Raw genomic sequence first — 25,613 nt, 5'->3', positions numbered from 1 at the left:
ATAAAAATATATTTTTACAAAAATTAAGACGAGGACGGAGTTCTATGTGATTCCGGTACAGATTGTCAGTTGGAATAAATAAATTATAAATTGATATTGTAATGCATATGTTACAATTCAAAATTATTTATTCAGAAATTAAGTCTTTTGGATTTTTTTTGATAAACTGACAGGTCTTAAGAAGGTTTATTTCATTTTTTCAAAAGCTCCGTCCCGAATTCGTTTCCACTCCATACTTTTCCCACAATTATTGCATTCATAACAAAGCGGCGAGGTAAGCGTGAGGTGTGACACCTAAAATAAAGGTTTTTTCTTTGTGATCAAAAGACAATGTGCTGTCGGAAAATAAACATTTAAGATTAAAATCCATTATTTTATCAATTACAATGAAAGGCAGTCCAACGCAATGTGATTAATTTGACAATTATTGCAATTCGCATGGTTCGGCAAATGACCTTGCCCTTTTGCATGGGTCCTTTTACATGAATTGAGAATCTACAGTTAAAGCCAATTCTAATGATTGATATGATAATAAATAAATTTATCAAGACAAGTTGTCCAGATAGAGCTAGAAAATGATTTCTTTATGACATTTCGAGTTTCTTCAGATTTTTAATTTTATTGAATCATGCATAATTTTTGGGTTCGGTTTATGCTGCAAGATCAGCTCTACTTAAATAGCTTGTATTGTTCAAACAATTCACATCAACTGAAAGTTTGAATTTACTTCCCTGTGTGAAGTAGTTCATTCACCAATAGGCAATTTTGTTGCATGAACTGCTTTATTGTGTCATGAAAGATTTTTCTTTATTTTAATTTCAAAATAAAGGTACATTTAACAACCAATAAGTAAAAAACATCAATAGTATATTAGGCCACACTACTACATATTGTAAGAAAAATCAATAGTATATTAGGCCACACTACTACATATTGTAAGAAAACCTTAATCTTACTCTGACAGCCAATTTGTCGATTAATTCCACTTTAATATAGAAGTTACCATAAAAAACATTAATACAATTATCTATACTTTTACTTTCAGATAAATTCGTTATAAGATGGGCGATAGTGATGATGAGTACGATAGACGTAAGGGAAGAGATAAGTTCAGGCGCGAAAGAAACGACTATGAAAGAAGAGATGACAGGAGGAGGGATCCAAGGGCTTGGGAACATGATAGGTAAAATTGATGATTTGATAAAAAAAAAAAAAAGAGTTGCTTCCCCTGCATAGATGCCAACCAATACTGATTGTGCGATCAAAGCTACGCTATTATGGTCTATGTCGAATAGTTATGGATTTCTAGTCATCGCCGTTCAATTTTGTAAAATGCCAATTTTTATCTTTACTTTTCCAACCTGGTCCTTTATTTAGAAACCACCAATGTAATGTTTCCAGTTTCTTTGGAGTTATCTACCTATCACTTGGTAACTGACTTACTTCCAAAGAGGCATTTTATGAAGTAGCTTTCCCCCTTTCTCTACCTCTCCTTGACAAAACAAAAATGTATGAGTCGAGAACATCTGAACAAATAATGAATGGAATACATACTACAGATAACATGTTTAACGAAACATGTTATTGCACATCACTTTGCAACCACTTATCAGTAATTTTTTTTTGTTAAATGCACGTTTTGAATGATTACTGAAACTTATCAAAATTACGGAAAAATTGATAGATTGTTACTGATTGTGTTGAAAGGGGGTTTGCATCTATGCCCCTGTAAATTAATGGTTCTAGGTTTTATTTTGATAGGGGGGAAAATGAAAGAAAAAAAAAATCTGGTAACATCTTTTAAGGGACAAATTTTGGTTCTTGTGATTGTCACATTAGCAAATGTTGCTTTCAATATGAAAAACAAATATAAAAAAGAAGATGTGGTATGATTGCCAATGAGACAGCTATCCACAAAGACCAAAATGACACAAACATTAACAACTATAGGTCACTGTACGGCTTTCAACAATGAGCAAAGCCCATAATGCATAGTCAGCTATAAAAGGCCCTGATAAGACAATGTAAACTAAAACAATTCAAACGAGAAATCTAAAGGCCTTATTTATGTAAAAAAATGAATGAAAAACAATTATGTAACACATAAACAAACGACAACCACTGAATTACAGGCTCCTGACTTGGTGGGACAGGCACATACATAAATAATGTGGAAATTTTAGTTATTTCATTTGTATCAAGCAATTACTTGAAGAAAAACTATGTTTAGGAACATGAAAAACCTCTCAAACTCGAGGATTGTGTTAAAAAATTTAATAATTTAAGCATATTCATTATTTATTTTTTATTAAAGATCGAATCGATCCAGCTGGGGTGGCAGTAGAGATAGAAGAGATCCATACAGAGAATATGACACACATAGACGAGACAGGGCATACAGTCCACCCCGAAGAGACATGAGTCCCCCACATGCTAAAAGAATGAGGAGAGATACATGGTTTGTACATTATGGGGATACTTTGATTTGTAGTACAATTTACTATTATTAAAGAATCCTTTCTAGAGTTTATTTATAGTTTGCCAGTGAGTTAGTAAATTGAGTGTACATATTAATAATCCCCAGAAAATATGTCTCTATCATTACGATACTCTTAATGGTTAACCATTATGCTTGGTTTATACCAATGTTTTAATTTGAAATCCAACCAATGGCATTACTTTTTTTATTGAATATTGTTGTTTTGTTGGTTGTATTGGATATATGCATTTATACTCATATTACATGTATTATATACACCAAGAAATTACACTGAAAGCAAGCAATCAAGCAGCTAGCCTGAACATCATCTATATATCAATAAATTGTGGCTTACATTTTATGCAAGATAATGTCTATTAATAAAACCTTAATACCACAAGCAACTAGTTATTTAAATTTATTATTCAAGTTTAAGAACTTTTATAGATCTTTTTTATATTACTTTCCTATCTTTCCACAACAAATCGAAAGAGATTTGTTTGGCGAGGCATCATAATCTGTATCACACATATTATGAAATATGCTAATTTTAATGTACAACTTCACAATAATTTTAAACACATAGCTGATAAATGGATTCATAGCTGTCATTAAAAAAAAATAGGGAAAGAAAAAAATCAGAAATAAAAAAAAAAACATAGGGTCTAAATGCTGATTCTTTAACCCCCTCCTCCAAATGTACGTTTTGTACACTATGGAAATTGGTTGACAATTATGGATACTCCTAAGTAATATTAATGATATAATATGCTTGCACTACATATTGATTTATCACTTAGGGATGAAGGAAATGCTTACCCTGGATACAGCTATAATGGTCCTCCTAGTGGGGGGGCCAGTGGTAATGGACCACCTTTACCAGACCCAGATGGACATCCGGGTCAAAATAGGTAATAACGATACCATTTATCAGTATTTAATTTTAAGAAGATATAGTATGAGTGCCAATGAGACAACTTTTCATCCAAGTCACAATTTGAAAAAGTAAACCATTTTAAGAATGATCTTCAACACAGAGCTTTGGCTCATACCTATTAAACAGGAAGCTAGTTTGGAAGAAGTGCACAGGACCACAAATATCAGACCATAATGGTCTTCAGGGACCAAACAAAAGGTTAACTGTATAATGTTGGAGCATCACTGGGTTTGTGTGAAGAAAAATTAAAAATCCTTGCAGGGATTGACATATGCAACTTTAAGCTTTTTTAATGAATTAATTCCCCTAAAAAACTTTTGTGTTTTGACACCAGGTGAAATTTGGATATACCCGTAAAAAGACAAAAAAAGATTTTTACTTAGTTTTTATAGAACTTGTATTTTTTATGCATGAAGGACCAAATATTTTTATTATTGCCAATGATATTTATTGGTATTTTTGGAAAAGAAATGGTTTCATTCCATAACCAATCATATTTCCAATACAACATGGAAAAGGAATGCCTATATTCTGTGAACCAATCAAATTTACCAATACATTTTTGGAAAAATAATGCCTTCATCCAGTAACCAATCAGATTTATTGATACATTTTCAGAGAAGAAATGCTGACACAACCAGCTATGATGACATTTAAAGCTTTCCTACAGTCATTGCCTGACAATATCAGTGACCAAGATGCTATTAAAAAGTTTAATGAGTATAAAGCAGACTTCAAGAAACAGCAGATAAATGAGTTTTTCCTTGCCCACAAAGAGGAAGAGTGGTAAGACTATTTTTATGCAAATTTTATTTAATAAATTTCAATAAATTTTAATCTAGATTAAAAACATTTGTTAGAAAAATTATAGTGAGTGTATAATTTGTATGTTTGATTAGGAGTAACTCATTAAAATGAATTTTGGAAGGTAGGTAGAAACATTTAATTTTTATACATGGGTTGCAATTTCAATGCTTTAAAAAAAATACCCACAAAAAAATTGCTTAAATAGAAATTATTTGCTTCTATACAATTAATGATGTATACTGTAGATTCATTTATTTTTATGGGTACCAATTTTCATGAGCAATTATGAAGGGGAGGGGCGGGGGAATGGATTTTTGAGATTTCATAATTTAACAAACATCTGCTATTCAACAAGCTACAGAACACATGGAGAAATTTGTTGTTCTTCTGTACTAACACAATCCATCAAAATTGGTATCCCTCAAAACATGAATCCACAGTAGTTGTTGTAATATATTAAGCATGCAGTAGAGTGTAAGAGATAACCAGAAATATCTTGATCAAAGTCACCTCTTAAGTGAAGAATAACACGGGAAGATAACTATATTCTACTCATATCCAAGCACCAGGAATATTTTCAAATTTGTCAAAAATCCTGATTTGTGTTTAAAAGTGTTCTAATCTTAACAATTTAACACATGTAACAGTTGTATTAATGATTTGAATCTTTGCTATCACAATTTAGGAAAATTAAAGATCTGTAAAAATTCTGTTAAAAGTTTAATTAACTTATATATTTCAACCACTATTATGAAAAGTAATTTGTTTATCTTCTGTCTAACTTTTAGCTTCTTGAAAATTATAACATTATTAGAAACATTGATAAAACTGTAAAAAACTTAAACCTACAGGAAAAAATTGAACTTTTATAAGAAAGTGATTCTGGTTTTCTCTGCATTTTATTACTCTATGTAATTTTTTTCCCTAAAGGAAAAGATGGAGGCAGATCGGCAGAAATCTCAAAAGGACGCGACATATATATTTTGTTAGGGGTCACTGCGCACAATGCAGTGTTTCTATAAAAACAAGTTGTTAGGTTTTTAAGTTAGGAATGTTTATAATGTTCGCGTTTAATTATGGAGGAATATATATTTGTCAACGGTACATGTTACTAAGCAACTGAATTTGTAACCAAGCATCAAATTGGTTACAACTTGGATTACACATTTGGAGTAAAATTTTGTTGCCTGTCATTTGCTGGGCAAGGTGTGAGGTAAAAACAGGTAAATGAAAAGCGTAAGTTTAATCGTAACATTTCCTCATCATGGGAAAGGGACATAACTCATCAAGAATCATGTGGATTCCCTGAAAACTTAGATAACATGGAAAGCCTTGACACCATTGTGAACCCTATCATTCATCACATAACTTGTTTATTGCAATTTTTAAAATGAAAAAAAAATTATATGAGGTTTAATAAAAAGAAAAAAAATATTAACACTAAGTTTAAGGCTTCTTAAAGATTTTGTTATAGAAACCATTTACAAAATGACAAAAGAAGTTCATTTAAAAAAAAAATTATAAATTTTTATCACATTTTATTACGGAGGTATCTGTTTGTAAGATTGGAAAAAAAAGCATGAAAGGAAAGTTCAAAGGATTATGTATTAGTTGTTGTAAAGAAGCTTCAAGCTTGCATGTAGGAGGTAGCCATAATATGACAAAAGTTTTCTCCTAAAAATTCTTATTATGATCTTTAGATGTCAAAGGTCAAATTTGATATGAGGAATTCTTAATTTCAAGATGTGAACCTGTAACTGCTGGTAACTAATTATCAGCTCAATATTTAATAAAATTGTTTTCCTTGAAAATATGTGTAGATACAAAACAAAAATGTGAATAATTTTTGTGTCTGTTTAAAAAAAAACAACTGAAACTGGACATGTGATTAGTATTCTTAATAAGATGGTGTCCCTTACAGCAAGCTAGGCCATCATGATAGTTCACAGTAGGCTTATTTCCCCAAGAGATCAGAGATAAAACATATAAGTTATATTTTACAGGTTCAAGACAAAGTACCACCCTGAGGAGTGTGCCAAGAGGAAGGAGGAAGTTAGAAAAGCATTACGTAAGAGGTGTGAGGTATTTATGGAATTCTTGGAATCTGGACGTGTGGCCACTGTGGCATGTGACATTGAAAGAAATGAAGAGCTCGTAAAACTGTTAGATGCAGGTAATTTTTGAAATGTTCAGTTTCTATTTATAGGTTTCATGATGTTATTATAAAAATTGACAGGAGACATCAAACTACATGAACTAATGAAGCAGGGATAATTAAGAGGAGCACAAAAATTTAACCTTAAAAGGAGCACAAAAATACATCTTAAATTTAATTATTCAACTTCTATTATTTTGAATAACAGTGCCCAATATCCGCATCATTGATGGCTTTATGTTCAATCATAAATAATGTTTTTCAGTAAAATGATGCAACATCTTTCTGAATTTCTCAGCATCTTTGGAAATAGTATTTTTCTTATTTTCTGCAAAGCATGCAATATTTAGGAGGACAGCAAAAAACTTAGTATCCATCAGTATTTATCAGACTATTCAGTTTAAAAATAATTGGTTTGACATAGAAAACTTGTTTTAAAACAATAAATATTCTTTTCTTTTCAAGTTGTCATCAAATTAGAAGGAGGTTCAGATTTTGATCTTTCTGTATTAGACCAGCCAGAACCAGAAGAACAGGGAAGCAGGAGCAGAAATAACTCAGAATCTGTATCCTTAGATCAAAGGTTAGTAAGGTAACATTGAATTCTCTACTTTTTGTGCTATTTTCACATTTCTTGAGCAGTGTAAAAAAATATTTGTCATCACTAGCTACATTGTATATAGTGAAATATTTGTTCTTAGCAAATGATTGATCGAAAATTAATTGTGACGTTAAATTTACTTGATTTTTCATGAATTTCATATTTTGACACGAAAAAAAGCGAGCATGTCTTATGACGTGACATATAAAAAACACAACTTTATGCAAATCTTTAAAAAGGAATAATGAAAATTTAGAGAAACAGATTTCACCATTATAAATCGTGTATTACAATATTGCTCCACTCTCAACATTAGATTTTAATTATTTAAAAAGCTTGGCATGCCTCACTCTTTAAATGTTAAAATGTTACTGTCTTAAGTGGAGTAATGTCATACTACGCTTGTTGCAGTGATTGAATCTATATATGTGTGACATGAGAGCAGTGTGTTATAATGGGAAATAAGTGGAAACTTTTTTTAATGTTTTGTTTATTTCACTGGTAAAGATTGCAGTTTTAACAGTTCAAATATTTATTGTCATATAAACTCTGAACAATAAGTTTGTGACAAATAAAACAGTATGACTGAGTGAACAGTCTGAAATATAATTGATGTATTTGTTTATTTGAAGATCTTTTGTAATGATGATGAAAAAATTAATGAATCTTAAATGTATCAGAATTTCCTTAATTTCAGTCCTGACGAGAAAAAGAAAAGAAAGAGAGAAGAAGCAGAGAAAAAACCTGATGTAAGATTTATAATTATATTGGTGCATTTATAGCATTGTCTATTAACAAGTATACACTTATGAATTCAGAAATTTTAAATGAATTATCATTTGATGACATGAAAATCAGGACCCAAAACTTGAAGCAAAAATATCATCAATTGTACTGCTGTTCCTCATCTCAAAGCCACTATAAGTTATATGGTTTGCTACTGACCCCCTACGGATCCATAGAGGGCTAGTAAAATCCGTAGGGGGGAGGCCAGAGGCCGAAACTCCTATGGATTTTATTCGGCCTCAGGATCTGTAGGGTTTCAGTAGTTAACTGTACAACCAATTTATCGCATGCTGGACTTTTTCTGCTGTGTTTTGTTAAAAAATAAACAATGAAACACAACAACATAAATAGATGACGTCACCATTAATGCGTCATGAACCCCCTATGAAAATTACTAACCCCCTATGGTCTCATAGGGGGTCACAACGTGATAATTTACTCGCGGTATATAAAAGAAAATAAGGACTTACATGTGTAGCAAATTCTCATATCACACTACATGTACAAGTACACAACAAGCCTTAGTTTATATAGTATGTGTTCAAATCTGTTATTTGCCTCAACTAATATTATGAAACTTATACACAATGCTTAATACCACAAAACACACATCAAGTTGAATTTTGGGGGTGTCAATTTTACCATTCGAGTTATGTCCTTTTACAAATGTAAAAAATGCTGACTTTTTGGTTTCTGTTAAGTTGGCTTCAACCAAATGTTATGAAACTTGTACACAATGCTTATTACTATAAAGCTCAGTTCAAGTATGAAGTTTGGTAGTGTCACTTATACTGCAGTGTTCCCTCAGATATTTCATTGGCATCCTGGTAAAACAGGGGAAATTGAAATACCATATTGTTTCTAAAAATTACACATCACATCCATATCATAATCTTTAAAAAAAAAAACTTCATTTATCATCATATTTAAGATTATAGCATCACATAACCATGATAGTAAAAGGCCCTGGGGAGAACACTGTACTGTTCTTGAGTTATGTCCCTTTATAATATTATATGCAAGTGGGGCCATCATCTGTGTCCTGTGGACTCATTCCTGATTTAATTTAAATTGCAAGTGTTATGAATGCTTGTTGTTGTCTCTTTGACACATTCCCCATTTCCATTCTCAATTTTATTACTGTGATAAAAAAAAAAATGGGTAATGCAATATCAGAATTTTATTGCAATGTTTTTGTTATTGCGAAAAATGTGTGAGGTTTATCAGAGTTATAATCACAAAAATTTAAACTTGCGTTATGATTTTTTTTTATATGAAATAAACAAGATTTTTTTCAATATTGCAAAATTTTAAATTGCATTTTAGTCTTAATTAACACAATTGCAATGATAAATTCACACAATAATTTCTGAATTTACAGTAGTTATAAATGTGTTTTGTCTTCTGTAGGAACCTTTGAAGTTACCAATAACAGCTGAACAGAAAGAACTGATGAAGAAAGCTCAAGAATTCTCTAAGCAACAGCAGGCAAAAAATGGTAGTCAGGCAAGTATACATAAATAATGACCATATCTTGACCAAAACCATGACATTAGATACATTAGCATTACATTGTCATCATTGATTTGTGATAAGCATGCATCTCCTCTAGAATTGTATTTCAAACACACTTGCAGGACTATAGTATGTCTTCTCAAACATCATAAGTCAAATTCTCAAATAAAGAGAAAAGGCTGGGTTTTTTTTGTCAAAAAGGGAGATTTTGACCTCCCGTGTAGTTGACCTAGTGGAAGATATAAGCAGGCAAAATCGAGGGAATTGTGCAAATGATGATACAAGCATGAAAATTACCACAAAGCATCATTATTATGTACTGTTAAAGAAACAACTGCTGGCCATTAAAAAAAATCTTTTTTTCAAGATGGCCACCGCCGTTTTCTAAAATGGCTGTTTTTTTCAGTTTGAAAATACTGATTTTTTCTGGAAAACTTTTCGTTTACCTTCTTTTAGTGAAAAACAGCTGTCAGGTTTGGTAGCTACCTTCTTTAAATGTGAATAATTCACTAGACATGAGTATTTGACACATACTGTGTTTGCACATGTGCGAAAATGTAACAAAATTCATTAAAAAATATTTTAACTATTTACCATGTTTACTATAAAATAAGTGATTTGGGATTTTCAATGATATTATGGTTTGGTTTGATAATATTTTTCAAGGTTATGACACACATGATTTTACAATTTTGCGCATTTGCAAACTATTTATAGACATTATGAGTGATTTGTATGCACTACCAGGGCAAACTGGTATAAATCGTAGTTCATCTAATTACTCTAAAAAGCAAGTAAGAGTAAAATCTATAATGCCACTGTTTAAAAACAAGCCAATTCAGTTGCAATGATCAGGAATTTGATGGATAAGACGGAAAATGTGGTTAAAACAAGAAAAACATCAATAGTAACGGCAGATCAGCCACTTTTGGTAATGGATATTCAGTGGGAATTGCCTGATTTGTACAGAGAATATAAGTTTATCGTCATGTAAGGGTGGATTTCACATTGAAATGACTTGTTTTAAAATTCTGGGTGATATATTACGTGAAGGTAGATGGACACATGTGTCATGTGTGACACCTCACTAAAAACCATTATCGCAACACCTAGAACGGCACATTCTTGTGTGTATGTTCAAATGTAACTAGGACTAGACACGCGCATCAGATAACTCTATGTGTTTAAGCTTGAAAGGTATTTATCGGCTTAAGAAAGCTAAACACAGAAATTATAATCATGTCATGACTCTGTGACGTTCAATGATTTGATAGACTGGCGTAAGAAAATTTGTGATCTCTACCACAGTTCAATTCATGGCGTTCAATTATAAAATAAGAACTTCTTGTGAATTTGGTAGTATGCTTATTTCATGAGTCAGATTTTGTACAAACAGTCCATATAAAGCATGATACTGTATTCATTTATGTCTTGATCGTGTAACATATTCTCGATCGAGACCAACCTTCTCCGAGATACGGCTTCCCTACTCTTAAGTCACCCACAGGTGGCAATTGATTTTGAAAATGATAATTTTACTCTACGTACAGTGTAAGACCAAAAAATATTTTTCTTATAACACAATTGATCAGACAAAAACAGAATAATGCAATTGTAAAGGCGATGTGTTGTCATGGGTTTAACCGAAGGCCTCATTTAGACGTATTGATGGTAGCTAGACCAGAAGTCAGTAGCTATATATATAGACTATCAGATAAATTTGCAAGATCTAGTGCGGTGGTTTGAGGCATTCTATAATAGATGAACGACTTAATGAACACACAAGGGTTTCTTTAAAAAGATCAAAGGCAAATAAATTGAAGATCGTTTGAGGCAAATACAAAACGTTTTTGTCTTCGGGTGTCATTTTAAACATTGGTATTAAATCGGTGCAAATGGATAAACATGAAACATTTTGTAATTTGCAGATCCAAATTCTGACGCATTTATCGTTGATAGAGCAGCAATGGTTAATTCAAGGCCACCTTGTAGGGAATCAATATTGGATGATTTTGCAATTGTGTTATACGTCCTTAAATAAAATCTTGCATCGATAAGTATTCAAGAGTAGATATTGTGTTAGATTTACTAAATGAATCATTGAAAGGCTAGATGTGAGAAGACAAAAGTTTGGTTCTGGAGTAGTTTTCTCTATGAAGATGACAACGAAACGAAATTTTTCAAGTGTCATGCCGACAGAAATGCTTCTGTAGAGACTAATAAGGATACTGTACAGCTACCCCTTGTAAGCATGGAGAAGCAGATATACGAATGTTTGTCCATGTTTGGCCTGGTTATGAAAATTGCTGTAGGACGGTAATGTAAGGTAGCACAGACAAAGATGTATTAGTATTAGGAATTGCAGCACTCCAAAAATATGGTGGAATAAACTGTGAATAGGTTTTAGCAGGAATGAAGACTTTTGATGGCTTCCTGTATGTGATTTATCAAATGCGTTTGGTCCTCGCGTAGCTACTCTTCCTTCATTCATACATTCAGTGCATTTGACACTAAGGGAATAGGTCAGTTTGGATGACATAGGAAGTATTTCAACATGTAAGGGACGTACTTATTTCTTTGCTGAAGTATAAAGCTACATACAAGGACATAAAAGAAGCATTTGTTTGCATCATGTATGACAGAACAACATCACTACTTGCTGTTAACGAGGCACGATGTAAATTTTTACCCAGGAAGCAGCGGCATTGTGGTGTAGTTCCGCCTACAAGAGTTGTTTTTTTAGCACATCCAAAGAGCAGCTTATCAAGGAGGATAAGTTTGGGCTCAGCCTGATTTATATACCAATCCATGAACACTTGGGATGGATGAAAGAAAAAAATCGAGGACTTCTTCGGCTACCGTTAAAGTCGCATCCTCCTGTCGGGAACTTTTGAAATGAGGAGGCGAAAAATCCAGTTGTGTTGGTGACTGTAAATGCTACCGTTCTGTCCTTCCTTGTACGAGTTTTGTTATTGGCTACTGTCCGATAATTTTGTCTTTCTAACAAAACTAGGCATTTAATCGTAACAAAGAATGTGATATCACTTGTTAAGTTGATGAAAATTATAAAAAACTACATTTTAAAAATTTTGCCGCCATTTTGAAACCGGAAATCACTCTTTTTTGTCATTTATGTGTTGTTTTTCCGTACTTTAGGAACTGTAATTTACGCTTAATAAAACCTTACATTGGATTATACCTATAACACAACTTTCAAAGATTTACAACTGGATATGACGCCATTTGCAAATGATCGGGGGCCCTCTTGAAAAAATGGAAATTTTTGATTGCCAGCACCTGATTTCTTTTTATTATCGTTTAGTCCATCTGTATACCATATTTCATGTTTGTACTTCATGCTTGTGTTATTACTTGTTAAGTTGATGAAAATTATTTAAATATTTTTTACGTATTTGTATCTAATTTGGATCCGGAAACCACTATTTTTCTTCAGTTATGTGTTGTTTTGTCGTACTAAGGAGCTGTTTTTAACGTTTTATCATATTTTACATTGAATTATACATAACACATCTTTCAAGGATTACAATCTCTTGTAAAATTGCTTGAAAGTAAAACAAATCGAAATTTTTGACTCGTTAGCCGACATTTTGAAACCGGAAGTCACCTTAAGTTTCATTAATGTATTGTCTAGTCGTTATTTATGAACTGTCATTTTCTTTTTATCAAATCTAACTATGGATTTTACATATAACACACCTTTCAAAGGATTAACAAATATTGGCTAATTTGTTATGACGCCATATTCAAAATGTGTGGTGGCCATCTTGAAAAAATGATTATTTTTTCTGGCCAGCAGCGGATTTTTTATAAGTATCATTTAGTTAACCTTTATACCAAATTTCATGCTTGTATCACGATTTGCACAATTATGTCCATAATATCTCCGGTCTAAATTTGGAGATTTAAACATTTGTAAAAAAAGGCGAACTGATGTGTTTGTCATTTAAATTGAGTTTTGATGTCTTCTACTATTACAGGATGGTAAAAAAGCGAAGAAAAAGAAACGCAATCGTGACAAAACAGAGTATAGCTATGAAAGTGGTTCTGATTCAGAAAGTGAGTCATGTTCCGATACAGATTCTGAGCCAGCCCCACCTGGAATGGAAGATGAACCACCACCCCCAGGGACAGAAATATCAGAAGATTCTAATAATATTCCTGGAGTAACTTCTACAGATGATGTCACAGGTACAAAGTTTTTCAACACTTAGCAGTTTCTATATTGTGCAATCAATCCTTTGGGCTATTCCATTAAAATATATGTGGGAGGGTAAGAAGGGACTTTCAAAATATCCCTACAACCAAGAACCATCTTTTAGATATTTTGCATAATGGTGACTATAGACACATACTTAAAAAAGATGAATGATAAACATTCAATAAAAACTTCCCTTCCTACCCTCCACATACATTTTAATGGAATAGCCCTTGCAGAATAAGTTATGAAAAGGAAGAAGCACAAATTTGTTCTCTTCAAATATCATAGCTGTTTTGATAAATTAAATAATTCATTTGTAGAAAACTAAATAAATGTGAAATAGGGAATTTAGGTATACATCTAATGCAATTGTGGAACCATGAACATAATGTGATTTGAGGAAACGTTGATTATAAATAATGCTATCATAATTTAAATTGTGTTTTTTTTTTTGTGAAACCACAATTATTGAAACATTGCAAAAATTCTGAATTTTCTATCAATAAAAAAAAAGTGCTTTCCAACAGTCATCATTTGGATGAAAAAAGATACTTTAAAAGAAATTTGTGAAATACATCCATCTATCTCCAATTTCCATAGCCAAGCCAAAAGAAGAGGGTAAATCTTCAGATGAGAAAGAGGTTGATACAACACAGAAAGACGAGGATACAAATCCTAAACCTAAAGCTCTACATAAAACTTGTTCAATATTTCTACGGAATCTAGCGCCATCTATTACTAAACAGGAAGTTGAGGCAGTAAGTATATATATAGAACTTTTAATATTTCTATGGAATATAGCACAATCTATAACTAAAAAGAACAAAATTATTAATAAGTCCTTTACGCACGGAAAATGAAATAAGTTTTAGAAATGATTGGCAACGAGACCACTCAACTGGAGATCAAAAGCGATGATAATGTTGACAATGATGAGGCAATCGAAGGCCTACAGCAATAAAACAAACCCATACTGTATAGAAAGCTATGAAAAAATGAGAAACAATTCAAAACAGAAAAACAACTACTTTAAGAAATAATGGCAGGCAGAATCGAAAGACAGATATGCATCTTGAATTGAAAAGTTGATGTCTGTTTAGTTTTTGTCATACTGCAAACTTAACTATTTACCTAATAAAAGAATATTACTTTACTAGTAGTCAACTCTTCGGTGTTGACATGAATATCAATAATGTGATCATTATTATAAATTTCCTGTTAACAAAACTTCAAATTTTTCGAAAAACTAAGGAATTTTTTAACTCAGGCATAGATTACCTTAGCCATATTTGGCACAACTTTTTGGAATTTTGGATCCTCGATGCTCTTCAACTTTGTACATTTTTTTTTGGCTTTATAAATATTTTGATATGAGCGTCACTGATGAGTCTTATGTAGACGGAACATGCGTCTGGCGTACTAAATTATAATCCTGGTACCTTTGATAACTATTTCATAGATGCCAACCATTACGATTTTTGCGTAGTTTATCCTATTTTGCTATAAAAACTACGCTATTACGATCAAAGTGGAATAGTTACGGATTACCAATCATCGCCGTTCAGTTTTATAAATCACGGATTTTTATCATTACTTTCCGTCCTGGTCTGGTATTTAGAAAACGCCAATGTAATGCTTCCGGTTTCTCTGGAGTTATCAACATATTGTTGAGTAACTAACTCACTTCCGAAGTGGCAACCTTGCATTTTATGAAGTAGCTTTCCCTCTTTCTCTTCTTCTCCTTGACAAAACGAAAATGTACAAGTCGAGAACATCTGAACAATTAATTAATGGAATACATACTACAGACAACATGTTAAACGACAAATTTTAGTGCACATCACCTAGCAAACACTCGTCAGTAAGTTTTATTGGTACAGTAGATTCCACTTAATTGCATACCGCTTAATAGCATAATTCGGTTAATTGCATACTTTTCTCCTGCACAAAACCATTTCCCATTCATCTTATGTTAAATTGTACGGTTATATGCATAGCCCCACAAGTGGCATTTCGGTTAATTGCATAGAAAATAATCGCCAGCTAGATATGCTCAGTTAAAACTGACGAGATTTTTGACCGGAAACCGCAATTTGGTAAGTATATTTTTCTTGAATGCATCATATTTTTTTATATTATTTCACATTTACTTCTGTGTTATTTAAATAAAGTTTTAAAACATTTTTTTCGTGTTTATATGAATATAAAAAAGGCCTCGTTGTGTACACAGGTAAAGTTTCCCATATTCTATTTTAAGCCTCGAGGTCATAAAAATGTCAATCAGCTGATTGTTGTAAAAACACAACCATTCTATGATCTTCTAACTCAAAAGGTGTTAATTATTGATTGCATTTCAAACATTGTTCATAGATTACATTTTGGGTGTATATTTAAAACAATAACGCCTGCTAATGATCGATCATTATCCCAATGTGCAATCTCGTAATTTGGCAAGGGGTGATCTACATTCGATATGTTAAATATTACAGGGCATTTATATATGGTTGAAGAATTTCAACATCAATCTTTCATTTTAAATATTTTTTGAAAAGAACATTAACTTAAAATTATTATATTGTCTCACTTTTAACACTCGTGTCCAGCAAATAACCCGTGCAGGGCCCCATTACCTGTTAACTGCTTTGCATATCCGGAACTAACGAGGTTAAAGTAACAGTGTAACATCACTGTGCAATCGGTAAATACTGCATATTAAAGGCAGTTCATTACACATTTATTGTATCAAATGATTATAAACTGTGTAGCATTGTTCAACAGTTTGTTTTAACCAAAGTGTAACAATATAATTTGTACATCCGGGTCATAGAAACAAATCTATTTTTAGAACAATTTTATTTTCGTATCTCAGGTAAAGGAAAAGTCGGTACATAAATAAACTAAAACTAAATGTGTTTATAAACTTTATTGAAAGAATAAACAATGAAATAAAATGCATGATTCTAGACAAATAACTTTTATTAGAATAAATAATAATTCAATATGTTGTAAGTGGATTATGGACGTTCATCTTTCTTTAGGATTTCCTTTACTGATCTGCACTATCGATGTTATTTGACTCCGTATTTTGGCATTTCGGATATAAGCATACTCCGCTTTATTGCATAATTTCGTCTGACAAATAGGCTATGCAAATAACCGGAATGTACTGTAAATGCAAGTTTATGAATGATTAATGAAAACTTTTCAAAAATACGGAAAGTTTGATAGTTTGTTACTGATTGGGACTAAAGGGGGTTGGCATCTATGCTATTTACTAAACTTTTAACCACAAGTAGATATAATTATCAGTTTGGAATGCTTTATCTTTATAGATGTGTAAGAGATATCCAGGATTTGTTAGGGTGGCCCTACAAGACCCTCAGCCAGAGAGGCGATTCTTCAGACGAGGATGGGTGACATTTGAACGAGATGTTAATATTAAAGAGATCTGCTGGAATTTGAATAACATTAGGGTATGCTTATTGTAGAAAGTGTACATTGTAAACATAGAATTTTGATAACCTATATGGGGGAAATTTATTTTACTACTCAGGGGAAAGATAAATTACTCAGGCTTAATTTTGCAAAAAACAAAAGCCATTTCAAGCTTATCTAAACAATTTGCACCAAAAAAAAATTGATCAAAGTTCTTGTTATCCTTATTGAAAAATATTTAAGAAATTAGTGCTCACAAATTATTTCTGGACTTTGGCCTGTTATGTTACGAAATAGATTGATATGCATCTTGAAAATAGTTATCACCAAAACACAAAAAGCCATAGAAATTAAGGGTTATAATATAATTATATTTTTGTAATTCCAGTTGAGAGATTGTGAATTAGGAGCCACATTGAACAGAGAACTTAAACAAAGAGTACGTCCAGTAAACGGCATCACTGCTCACAAACAGATTGTCCAATCGGATATCAAGTTAGCAGCTAAAATCATGCAGAACCTGGACACCAAATGGAGGATGTGGGAGGAAGACCCAGAAGAGAAGAAAGACGATACCAAGGAGGTACCATGTGACATGGTTCAAATAAGGAACCCGATACTGAAGAATGTTACCGACTTCCTCATTGATGAAGGGGACTTTGAAGAAGAGGAACTTTTAGGTATTAGCTTGACCTGTAATGGTTTACTTTTAATAATTGTGACTGTGATGGAGAGTTGTCTCATTGGCACTCATACCACATCTTCCTATATCTATTGTTAAAATACCGGAGTAGAATTTCAAGGTCCTTTATATTGTTGCCAATAGTAAATTTATCAATTACCAATTTCATTCTGCTTTTACACACTTTTAACAGAAGTGTTTCCTTTTGGCAATTAAATACAGCTTCTTAACTGGACAAACGAAGGGCTTTTCCAGAATTAATTGTAGCAGGAGGGAGAGAATCAGGAAGGAAGGCACTTTTATTAAAATTTGATGGTTGGTGGTAATTTAAGAAAGATTGCTTGAATATTTAAAAGAAATACCAAATTTTAAAGAATGCATGGTGGGGTCAAATAAAAAGTGTTTTCATGGGTACATGTTATCAATGAATTCTAATGTTCAACAAATTACACATTTTCTATGTGCTTTGTATGCAGAGATTGACAAAACCACAAAAATGCTGGTTTTCAGCAATCCACGAAAAATTGATACCCTAAAAAATAAATGTATCCACAGTATAATATAAAATTCTTTTAAAAACAAATCATAACCATACGATTCTTTTGCTTATGTTTCAATTGTTGCTGTTTTATATAAATAAAAAAAGGAATGCCATGTTAATACATGTAGCTTGTTTTTAATTTTCTCTATGGTTTTTCAATAGGTCAGTCCAAGAATGAAGGAGAGGGCGACACTAAAACAGATGAGATTAAAATGGAAAGAGATGAAGCCATGTGCAAGGTAAAATGTTATGATGGCATGTCTGCTTGTCCATTATTTCTAACAACCAGGTATCTTTCAAAGCATCACTAGTTTTTCAGCTAGTAGAGTTCTTATCATCTTTAATGAGGGTAGTAATGCCCTTTAACGTCAGGAGTCAAACAGTCATTTTTTTTGGCTACCATTAGCGTCAAATTGTTAAAAAAAAAAGTACAGTGATTCGTCAAAATATCCTAATCATGATTCGTCAGAGGTCTCAAATAATTATCATTAGCATCATTTTTGGAAAAAAATTAACGTGATTCGTCAAAATCAGTTGATGTTTTTATCGTCTAAAAGAAAGTGTACATTTTATCGTCATACTCCAAAAATTACGGTTAACGTTATTTGGCAAGAATTTTAACCATTATTCGTCATGAACATACCCCCATTTGACCCTCTTTTATATCAGAACTATATCCATCTTTTCTATCAGAACTATTTTCATCATTTGTATCAGAGCTATTTTCATCTTTTCTATCAGAATTAAATACTGTGAAAAATAATCGCACCATCTGTTAAAAAATGTTTAGATTTTGAACTTTATGTAAAATTCTCCGCTTGTATTGGTGGCCAAGTATATAAATAATAAAACAAGTCGACTATTTATGAAAAACTAAAACAATGTATCTGTTTATACTTACAGGCTTTGGACAGCATGGTACTGTACCTGAGGATCGTCCACTCTATTGACTTTTACAGTTGTAATGAGTATCCCAACGAGGATGAGATGCCACACAGATGTGGCATAATGCACGCACGATGTGTACCACCCACCACTAAAATCACACAGAATGACAGTGAGTATTCTGGTCTACTGACAAGAAAATGTTTGATTTGTTTGCCAGATTTCTTTTCTAGGTATTACTCTATAGCTTTATTCTTCACTTCACAGTTGTGGTGTGATCATCAGTTTACAAAGAATTCCGCCCAATCTGATGATCATATATTTGTAGATTGCATTGTTTTAATGAAGTGGAAACAGACGTCTAAAGAAATGAATGATTTAATGCTGAAATACAATGATGTTTGCACATAGATACCATGATGTTACATATAGACAGCACTAAAGCGTATAAGTTCAAATAGAATTCCCACAGTACTATATAATCTGTATTTATACTGGGCCACAATTAAAGTCTAAATAAGCAATGTACTTTGAAATGAAGAAAAGCAATAAATAAAAGTGAAGCTCATTGTATAAGCATAAAAATATAGTATATATACCAATTCACATAATTAACAGTGCCTGGTGATGTTTTATATAAATCAGGCTATGAAACATCACCAGGCACTGTTAATTATGTGTATTGGTATATATACTATATTTTTATGCTGTCACATTTTTCTCACTGATACACATAGTTAATATGGCTTCTACTAACGAAAGCTCCATTTGGAGTTAATGTGTTTAGAGACTTCTTGTGTCAGTACACCTCTCCTATATTACCTGATGCTCCTTGTATACTTTTTGTGTTTTTACTGTGCATATTCTTAACATGTATCATGTAAATATCCTGTATCCTTTTTTTTCTTTGACACACAGTGGTAGCATAAAACATTTACCTTGTATGTTCCACTGGTCCCTGAATGTAACAATGATGTAAATAGAAGGAGATATTTTGTATACTGTGTACTGTAAACCATCTTATTTTTGCGAGCGATTTATTTTCGCTAATTTCGCGAGAGAAGAAAAATAACGCCAACATAAATTGTTGGAATATTTAAAATTTGGATCTCTTCTTATTAAACTACATTAAGAAATAAGAATATCGCGGAATTGAATAGCCCCTTAGGGAACAAGAATAAGTAAAACGCGAAATAAAATATCTGCGAAAATAAGTTGGTTTACAGTATTTGTTGGATACCAATTTCATGGGTTTCTTGGGTACAGGTGAACCACTAATTGAAATGTTCTACAAATTACAAATTTTCTTAAGTCTTGTATGAAGATTTTGGTCAAACCACAAATTCAAATATCCTGAAAATGTAAGTTTCCCCTCCATCCAAAAAAAGTTGACATCCTATAATTGAAACCAACTTATTTTCGCGGATACTTAATATCGCGTTTGGTCCTATCTAGTCCACTTCGCGGCTATTTAATTTCGCAATTTTCAAATTAACTTGAGGTGGTTAAATAAGATAAGATCCGAGTGATATTTAAATTCGCGTTATTTTTCCACTCGGGAAAATAAGTTAGTTTACAGTAATTAAATTGTAATTTTTATTTTCAGTAAATGAATGGATTAAGAATTTTGAGACCAAAATAAAGGCTCTATCAGAACATGACAGCCTACCAGATGATGAGGTTGTTAAACTTGGCAAAAAGGACCCCGAGGCAGAAGTAGAAAAGTTTGTGACAGCAAATACACAGGAGTTGGCCAAGGACAAATGGTTGTGTCCGATGAGTGGTAAAAAGTTCAAAGGACCAGAATTTGTACGGAAACATATCCAAAATAAACACGGGGAAAAGGTTGAGGAGGTCAAAATGGAGGTAAGCTGTTGCTATGGTAACATTATTCAAAGATTTGTTTCTTATTGTCTTTTGAAAGATATTTGATTTCTGTTCAGAATAAGAGTAAGTCTGCAAATTATAAATTGGTTAGTAGAATTTGAAATGTGACTGGGTCGTTAGGTAGAGGCCCAAGGATAGATAACTCTGAATGGGAGTATGTGTTAGAAAAGAAATTGAAAACTGAAAGGTTTTGTTATGAAATGGTATTGCAATCAGTGAGTTCAAGTTGTATTTGATAAATAAGTCTAATAAAAAAGACAAATTTAATTTGCCAAGTTCTTAAGGCCCAAATAGAGCCATACATCCTTACTTATAATTTTATGTCTGTGTGTATGAAAATAATTTTATTAATGCCATCTTTTGAATACTGTGCAGGGGTGTGGAAATGCTATGCCCGACTCGCCCGACTCGTACATTTGAACAACCAGACAAGTAATTATTTTTGTCTCGATTGCCCGTGGACAAGTAAAAAAAATATACAAGACAATGTTCAAATCCAACAAAAATAAAAAATTAATCCAAATTCTTGATGTAAAAGAAACCAATGGTCAGCGAGGAAAAACATCAATGTTCATGACGATAAATGTTATATAATACCGGAAGTAGATAGATTACGAAAATAGGTAAAAAATAAGTATGTGAACCCACGTAACATTGCATTGGCTTTGTCCATTGACCCGGGACCGTTGATAAGGTTTTATCTATTATTCAACGGAAGTATCATATCTTTAGATTTTGTATCGAGATTCAGATTGATAAATATTTAATTAAACACCGGTCAAGCACTAGACAAAAAGAGCTAAGAGTCGAGTAGAAAACCTTAAACGCAAATGAAGAAGGGCACAATGTATTTTAATAAAGATACGGAAGCAAGAATTTCAGTCATCGTGGATATCGAATTGCCCCTGGCTATCTTGGATGGAAATTTGGAAAATAAATTATTTTTTTGTCTATCTTTAGAAGAAAGGTCAACATAATTTGATGTCAAAGTGGTAAATAGAAGGGACAATTGAATTGCCCTTCATGACAATTATCAAGAAGAAAAAAAAACAAGTGTGTCAAATATTAATAGTTCATCTATTATTTAGTTTCCATTGCTTCACTCACTGTCCTCTTAATTTAGTATTTGAACCTTCTGGCTACAATTTTTATACAAAAACTGATGCAAAATCGTCCTCTGCATGTTATCTCATTGGTTGGTTTGCTGTTAGGTTTCTGTCCCATTGATGTTAACTCATTTCCTACTTTCCAAAATTTTTACACAATATAAACAAATGGATTTCATTTGTTTATGATGCAAAATTAAAAAGTGCTTAGAATCATATATTAGCTAACAATGAAATACTTCAATATTTATTGGGACCATCAGGGCAAGTAACTTTTTTTCTGGACAAGTAAAATTTACAGTTTTATTTGCCTAGGGACAATTGCCCACAACAAATATTTCCACACCCCTGCTGTGGATACATTTATTTTCATGGGTATCTATTTTCGAGGATTGTGAAAAAACTTGCATTGTGGTGGGTTTTTGATTATGTGGTTTTGTCAATCTCTGCATTTAAACCCAATAGAAAATTTGAATTAGTGGTTCACCTGTACCCACGAAATCCAAGAAAATTGGTATCAAACATGAATCTAGAGTATTAAAAAAAATTGTTTGTTTTATCTTGTGAATATGTTGTCTTTTTCAGGTGTCATTTTTCAACAAGTACCTGATGGATCCAAAGAGACCAGCATTGCCTGAACATCCTGGTAACAAACAGAGTTCTAATAACAGAAACAGTACAGGTGGGGACCAGTTCACCAGTCCTAGCGGGTACCAGGGAGGAGGCATGCCACCAATGGGATACTCTGGTGGCGGCAACGATGGATGGAGATACAGAGGTGGAGGAGGTATTTAACATCTCTTTATTTTCTCTTTACAACATTTGTTATTATGCCCCCGCTTTAAAAAAAGTTGGGGTATACTGTTTTACCTCTGTCTGTTCGTCATTCCATCCATCCATCTGTCTGTCTTATGAATATTTTTCTTCACATCTTTCTTAAGAACTACATTACAAGGGTTTCTGCAATTTGGTTTCAGGTTTTTGTACATATATATCCTCTAAATTGTTAAACAAGTTTCAGTAAAACCTGTCTAAATGAAACAACCTTGGGATTTTGGTATTGAATTAGAGAGGTAAGCAGAAGTGGACAGTCTAGAACCTGATTTTCAGTGGTAATTATTTGTTGAGGTGGTTTCTCCTTTCTCAGGTTTTTTTTACATGGTTTTCCTGTTTGAATGGTTTTACACTAGTCATTTTTGGGGCCCTTTATAGCTTTTTCTTCGATCCGAAAAACCAAGGCTCCTTGTTGAAGACCTTACTTTGACCTATAAGAGTTTTCAAATTACAAATTGTGACTTGGATGGAGAGTTGTCTCATTGGAACTCATACCACATCTTTTATATATATAGTTCCAAAATATATTGACACTGTCTGACATCGGAGATCGATGGACACCAGGTGACACTTATATTTGTTTTCATATTGATTTCAATTAAAATTCAAAACACAACTGATTTAACTCTCTCTTTTTATTTAATAGGAAGTGGTGGACCACCATCTTACCAGTCACCATCGTATCGTAATCGTGAACCATATCGAGGTCCCTACAGGGGATCTGGTGGAGGAGGAGGAGGCTACAATAGGGGATACAGGTAATTCTTTTATTTTGAATAATCATAAAATAATTGCTTACTTATATACTGTATACCAACTTATAAGAGGCTATCTCTTTTAAGATCGCTTACAAGCAGTAAATAAAGGGGCATTTAGATCGATGTGAAGATGTGGAATCTGGATGTTCTCTTTTATTAACACATGAGGAAATTAGAACAACACAAAAATAAATTGATTTGAAGACTGCTAGAGAAGGACGAAATATTGAGTTTTCCACATGGATCATCTAAATAGAAGAAAAAAAAGAAGCAAAAAGTTGTAATTCAAAGATGACTTAAGATTGATTGTCTTATTCTTTTAAAGTCTCTTTATGTCATGTAGCTCCTTAAATATTTAAGTAGACAGCCATGGCTTTAAAAATGTTATTTATCTGCAACTAGATAAGTCTTAATGATATATATATAGTACTTTCATCATAGTAACCATTCATCTTCAGAATCTGTGACTAGTGTCTTAAGTGAAACATTTTGCTTGCAAGAATTGCAATATTTTGGGAGTAAAATGTGTCAATTTAGACACTTTTAAACAGGTAAATGGAAATGTTTGTTTAATATGATGAAAAAATAAATTTCTAGGAATTAATTGATGTTAATTCTTTGTAGATCTAACAGACATCGACATAATCAGTTGAGTAATCGTAACAATAGATGAATTTACACTTGGGGGTTTTAGCCGAATTAGCTACAAAATACACAAGATCTAGCTCAGAATAATCTTTTGATGTCATGCCACAAGCACTTTTTGTTATGATGTCAAATGGTTTTATTTGTGATGCGAGTTTTGTGAGACTTTGAGTGACTTTAAATAATGGCAGGCAAATTGCATACAAGTGTAAATACATCTATTTGTGTGGATAGTGCTTGAAAGTTTTGTCTCTAAAATCCATCTGCAGGCACATATGTGCACTTATATCTTTTTTTACATAATCAAAGGTTTTGAACATCAGTAAACTGCTGCTACCTTGATTTATTGCACTGAACATAGAGATGAAAGTTTCATGGAATTGGATGAATGTCTGAATAAATGAAATACAATGAACTTTTTATTGACTGTTTTAGGGATCAGATACTTATTTTTGGAATTAAAGTACTGGTACATGATGATTGATAGCTGGCTACTTGAAACACTTGTATGCACAATCCACATTAAAAAAGACAATATGTTAATGTTGTAGGAATATACAGTGCTAGATTTTAATCACTAAACTTGCTTATTGGAAAGATGACATTCTGCTGGAAGATGTGTCACTCTACCAAGACACATTGAGATTCAACACTGACTGTCTTTAATGTTAATTCTCAATGTGCCAACAAGCATGAAATGCTCTGAAAAAAATGGGAACATAGTCATCAATTTTCCCTTCAGACCTTCCTCATATCTGTCTGTTTTTCTGTCCCACTGTCAGTTCATTGCTGCAGCCACTCACATTTTTTTTCTTAGAAATTCTATATAACTTTGAAACAGTTAGGGAGAAAAAAACACAATCACCAATCAAATTTTAATTATAGTTCTTCCTATCTGTCACACCTTCCCATCCCCCCTATTTAATTATAAAACAGCCTTAATCATTCTCCACAAACTATATTTTTTTTACTGACACATAAATCCATTTTATTTTCAGATCTGACCCCAGAAGAGTAATTGAATACAGGGACTTGGATGCTCCAGATGATTCAGATATTTTCTAGCCAGTAATGGGGAGATAATTGGTCAGTGAAGGGGAGATAACTCACATAATTATGGCAGATAAAATTAAAAGAGTAGTAAATTGATTACCAGCATTGAAGAAGTGCAGAACAAACTGTAGTTTAAAATGAAGTTCTTTTAGAAGGAACATTGGATCAAATGGATTTTGTTGTTAAATTTTTATCAAATTTTTAAGGATCTTTTTACTACATGTAGATAGATCATGTGTTTTCATGTCCTTAGCTTTAGTGAAGCAATAAAATCATAAAAACACTTCA

General features: G+C 32.4%; 1 protein-coding gene across 5 annotated transcripts; it reads left to right on the top strand.

The window, feature by feature from the left end:
* The first annotated feature begins 27 nt into the window (after positions 1 to 27).
* Positions 28 to 25,613, top strand: LOC134691116 (serrate RNA effector molecule homolog). 5 transcript variants are annotated; one of them, XM_063551380.1, is made up of 20 exons: positions 28 to 55; positions 1,046 to 1,183; positions 2,315 to 2,458; positions 3,280 to 3,390; positions 4,035 to 4,202; positions 6,227 to 6,396; positions 6,844 to 6,961; positions 7,677 to 7,728; positions 9,176 to 9,271; positions 13,279 to 13,489; positions 14,100 to 14,257; positions 16,832 to 16,972; positions 17,323 to 17,614; positions 18,320 to 18,396; positions 19,061 to 19,214; positions 20,649 to 20,908; positions 22,621 to 22,822; positions 23,516 to 23,627; positions 24,252 to 24,275; positions 25,271 to 25,613. In XM_063551380.1, exons 2-20 carry the CDS (start codon positions 1,062 to 1,064, stop codon positions 25,335 to 25,337), a joined length of 2,679 nt encoding a protein of 892 aa, XP_063407450.1. In that variant the 5' UTR covers positions 28 to 55; positions 1,046 to 1,061; the 3' UTR covers positions 25,338 to 25,613. The 5 variants fall into 5 exon arrangements, with proteins under 5 accessions (XP_063407450.1, XP_063407447.1, XP_063407451.1 ...); XM_063551377.1 differs by lacking the exon at positions 28 to 55 and adding an exon at positions 106 to 274; XM_063551379.1 differs by lacking the exon at positions 28 to 55 and adding an exon at positions 162 to 184.

Source organism: Mytilus trossulus, chromosome 11, assembly GCF_036588685.1.
Source record: "Mytilus trossulus isolate FHL-02 chromosome 11, PNRI_Mtr1.1.1.hap1, whole genome shotgun sequence".
NCBI classification, from domain to species: Eukaryota; Metazoa; Mollusca; class Bivalvia; order Mytilida; family Mytilidae; genus Mytilus; species Mytilus trossulus.
This window is presented reverse-complemented; position numbering and strand designations above follow the sequence as displayed.

Excerpts from the sequence above, each read along its gene's own strand:
- LOC134691116 (XM_063551380.1), top strand. The coding sequence starts at position 1,062 with ATGGGCGATAGTGATGATGAGTACGATAGACGTAAGGGAAGAGATAAG. Across the intron at positions 3,391-4,034 it reads GGACATCCGGGTCAAAATAG|AGAAGAAATGCTGACACAAC; the intron begins GTAATAACGATA and ends ATACATTTTCAG. Across the intron at positions 17,615-18,319 it reads TGAAGAAGAGGAACTTTTAG|GTCAGTCCAAGAATGAAGGA; the intron begins GTATTAGCTTGA and ends GTTTTTCAATAG.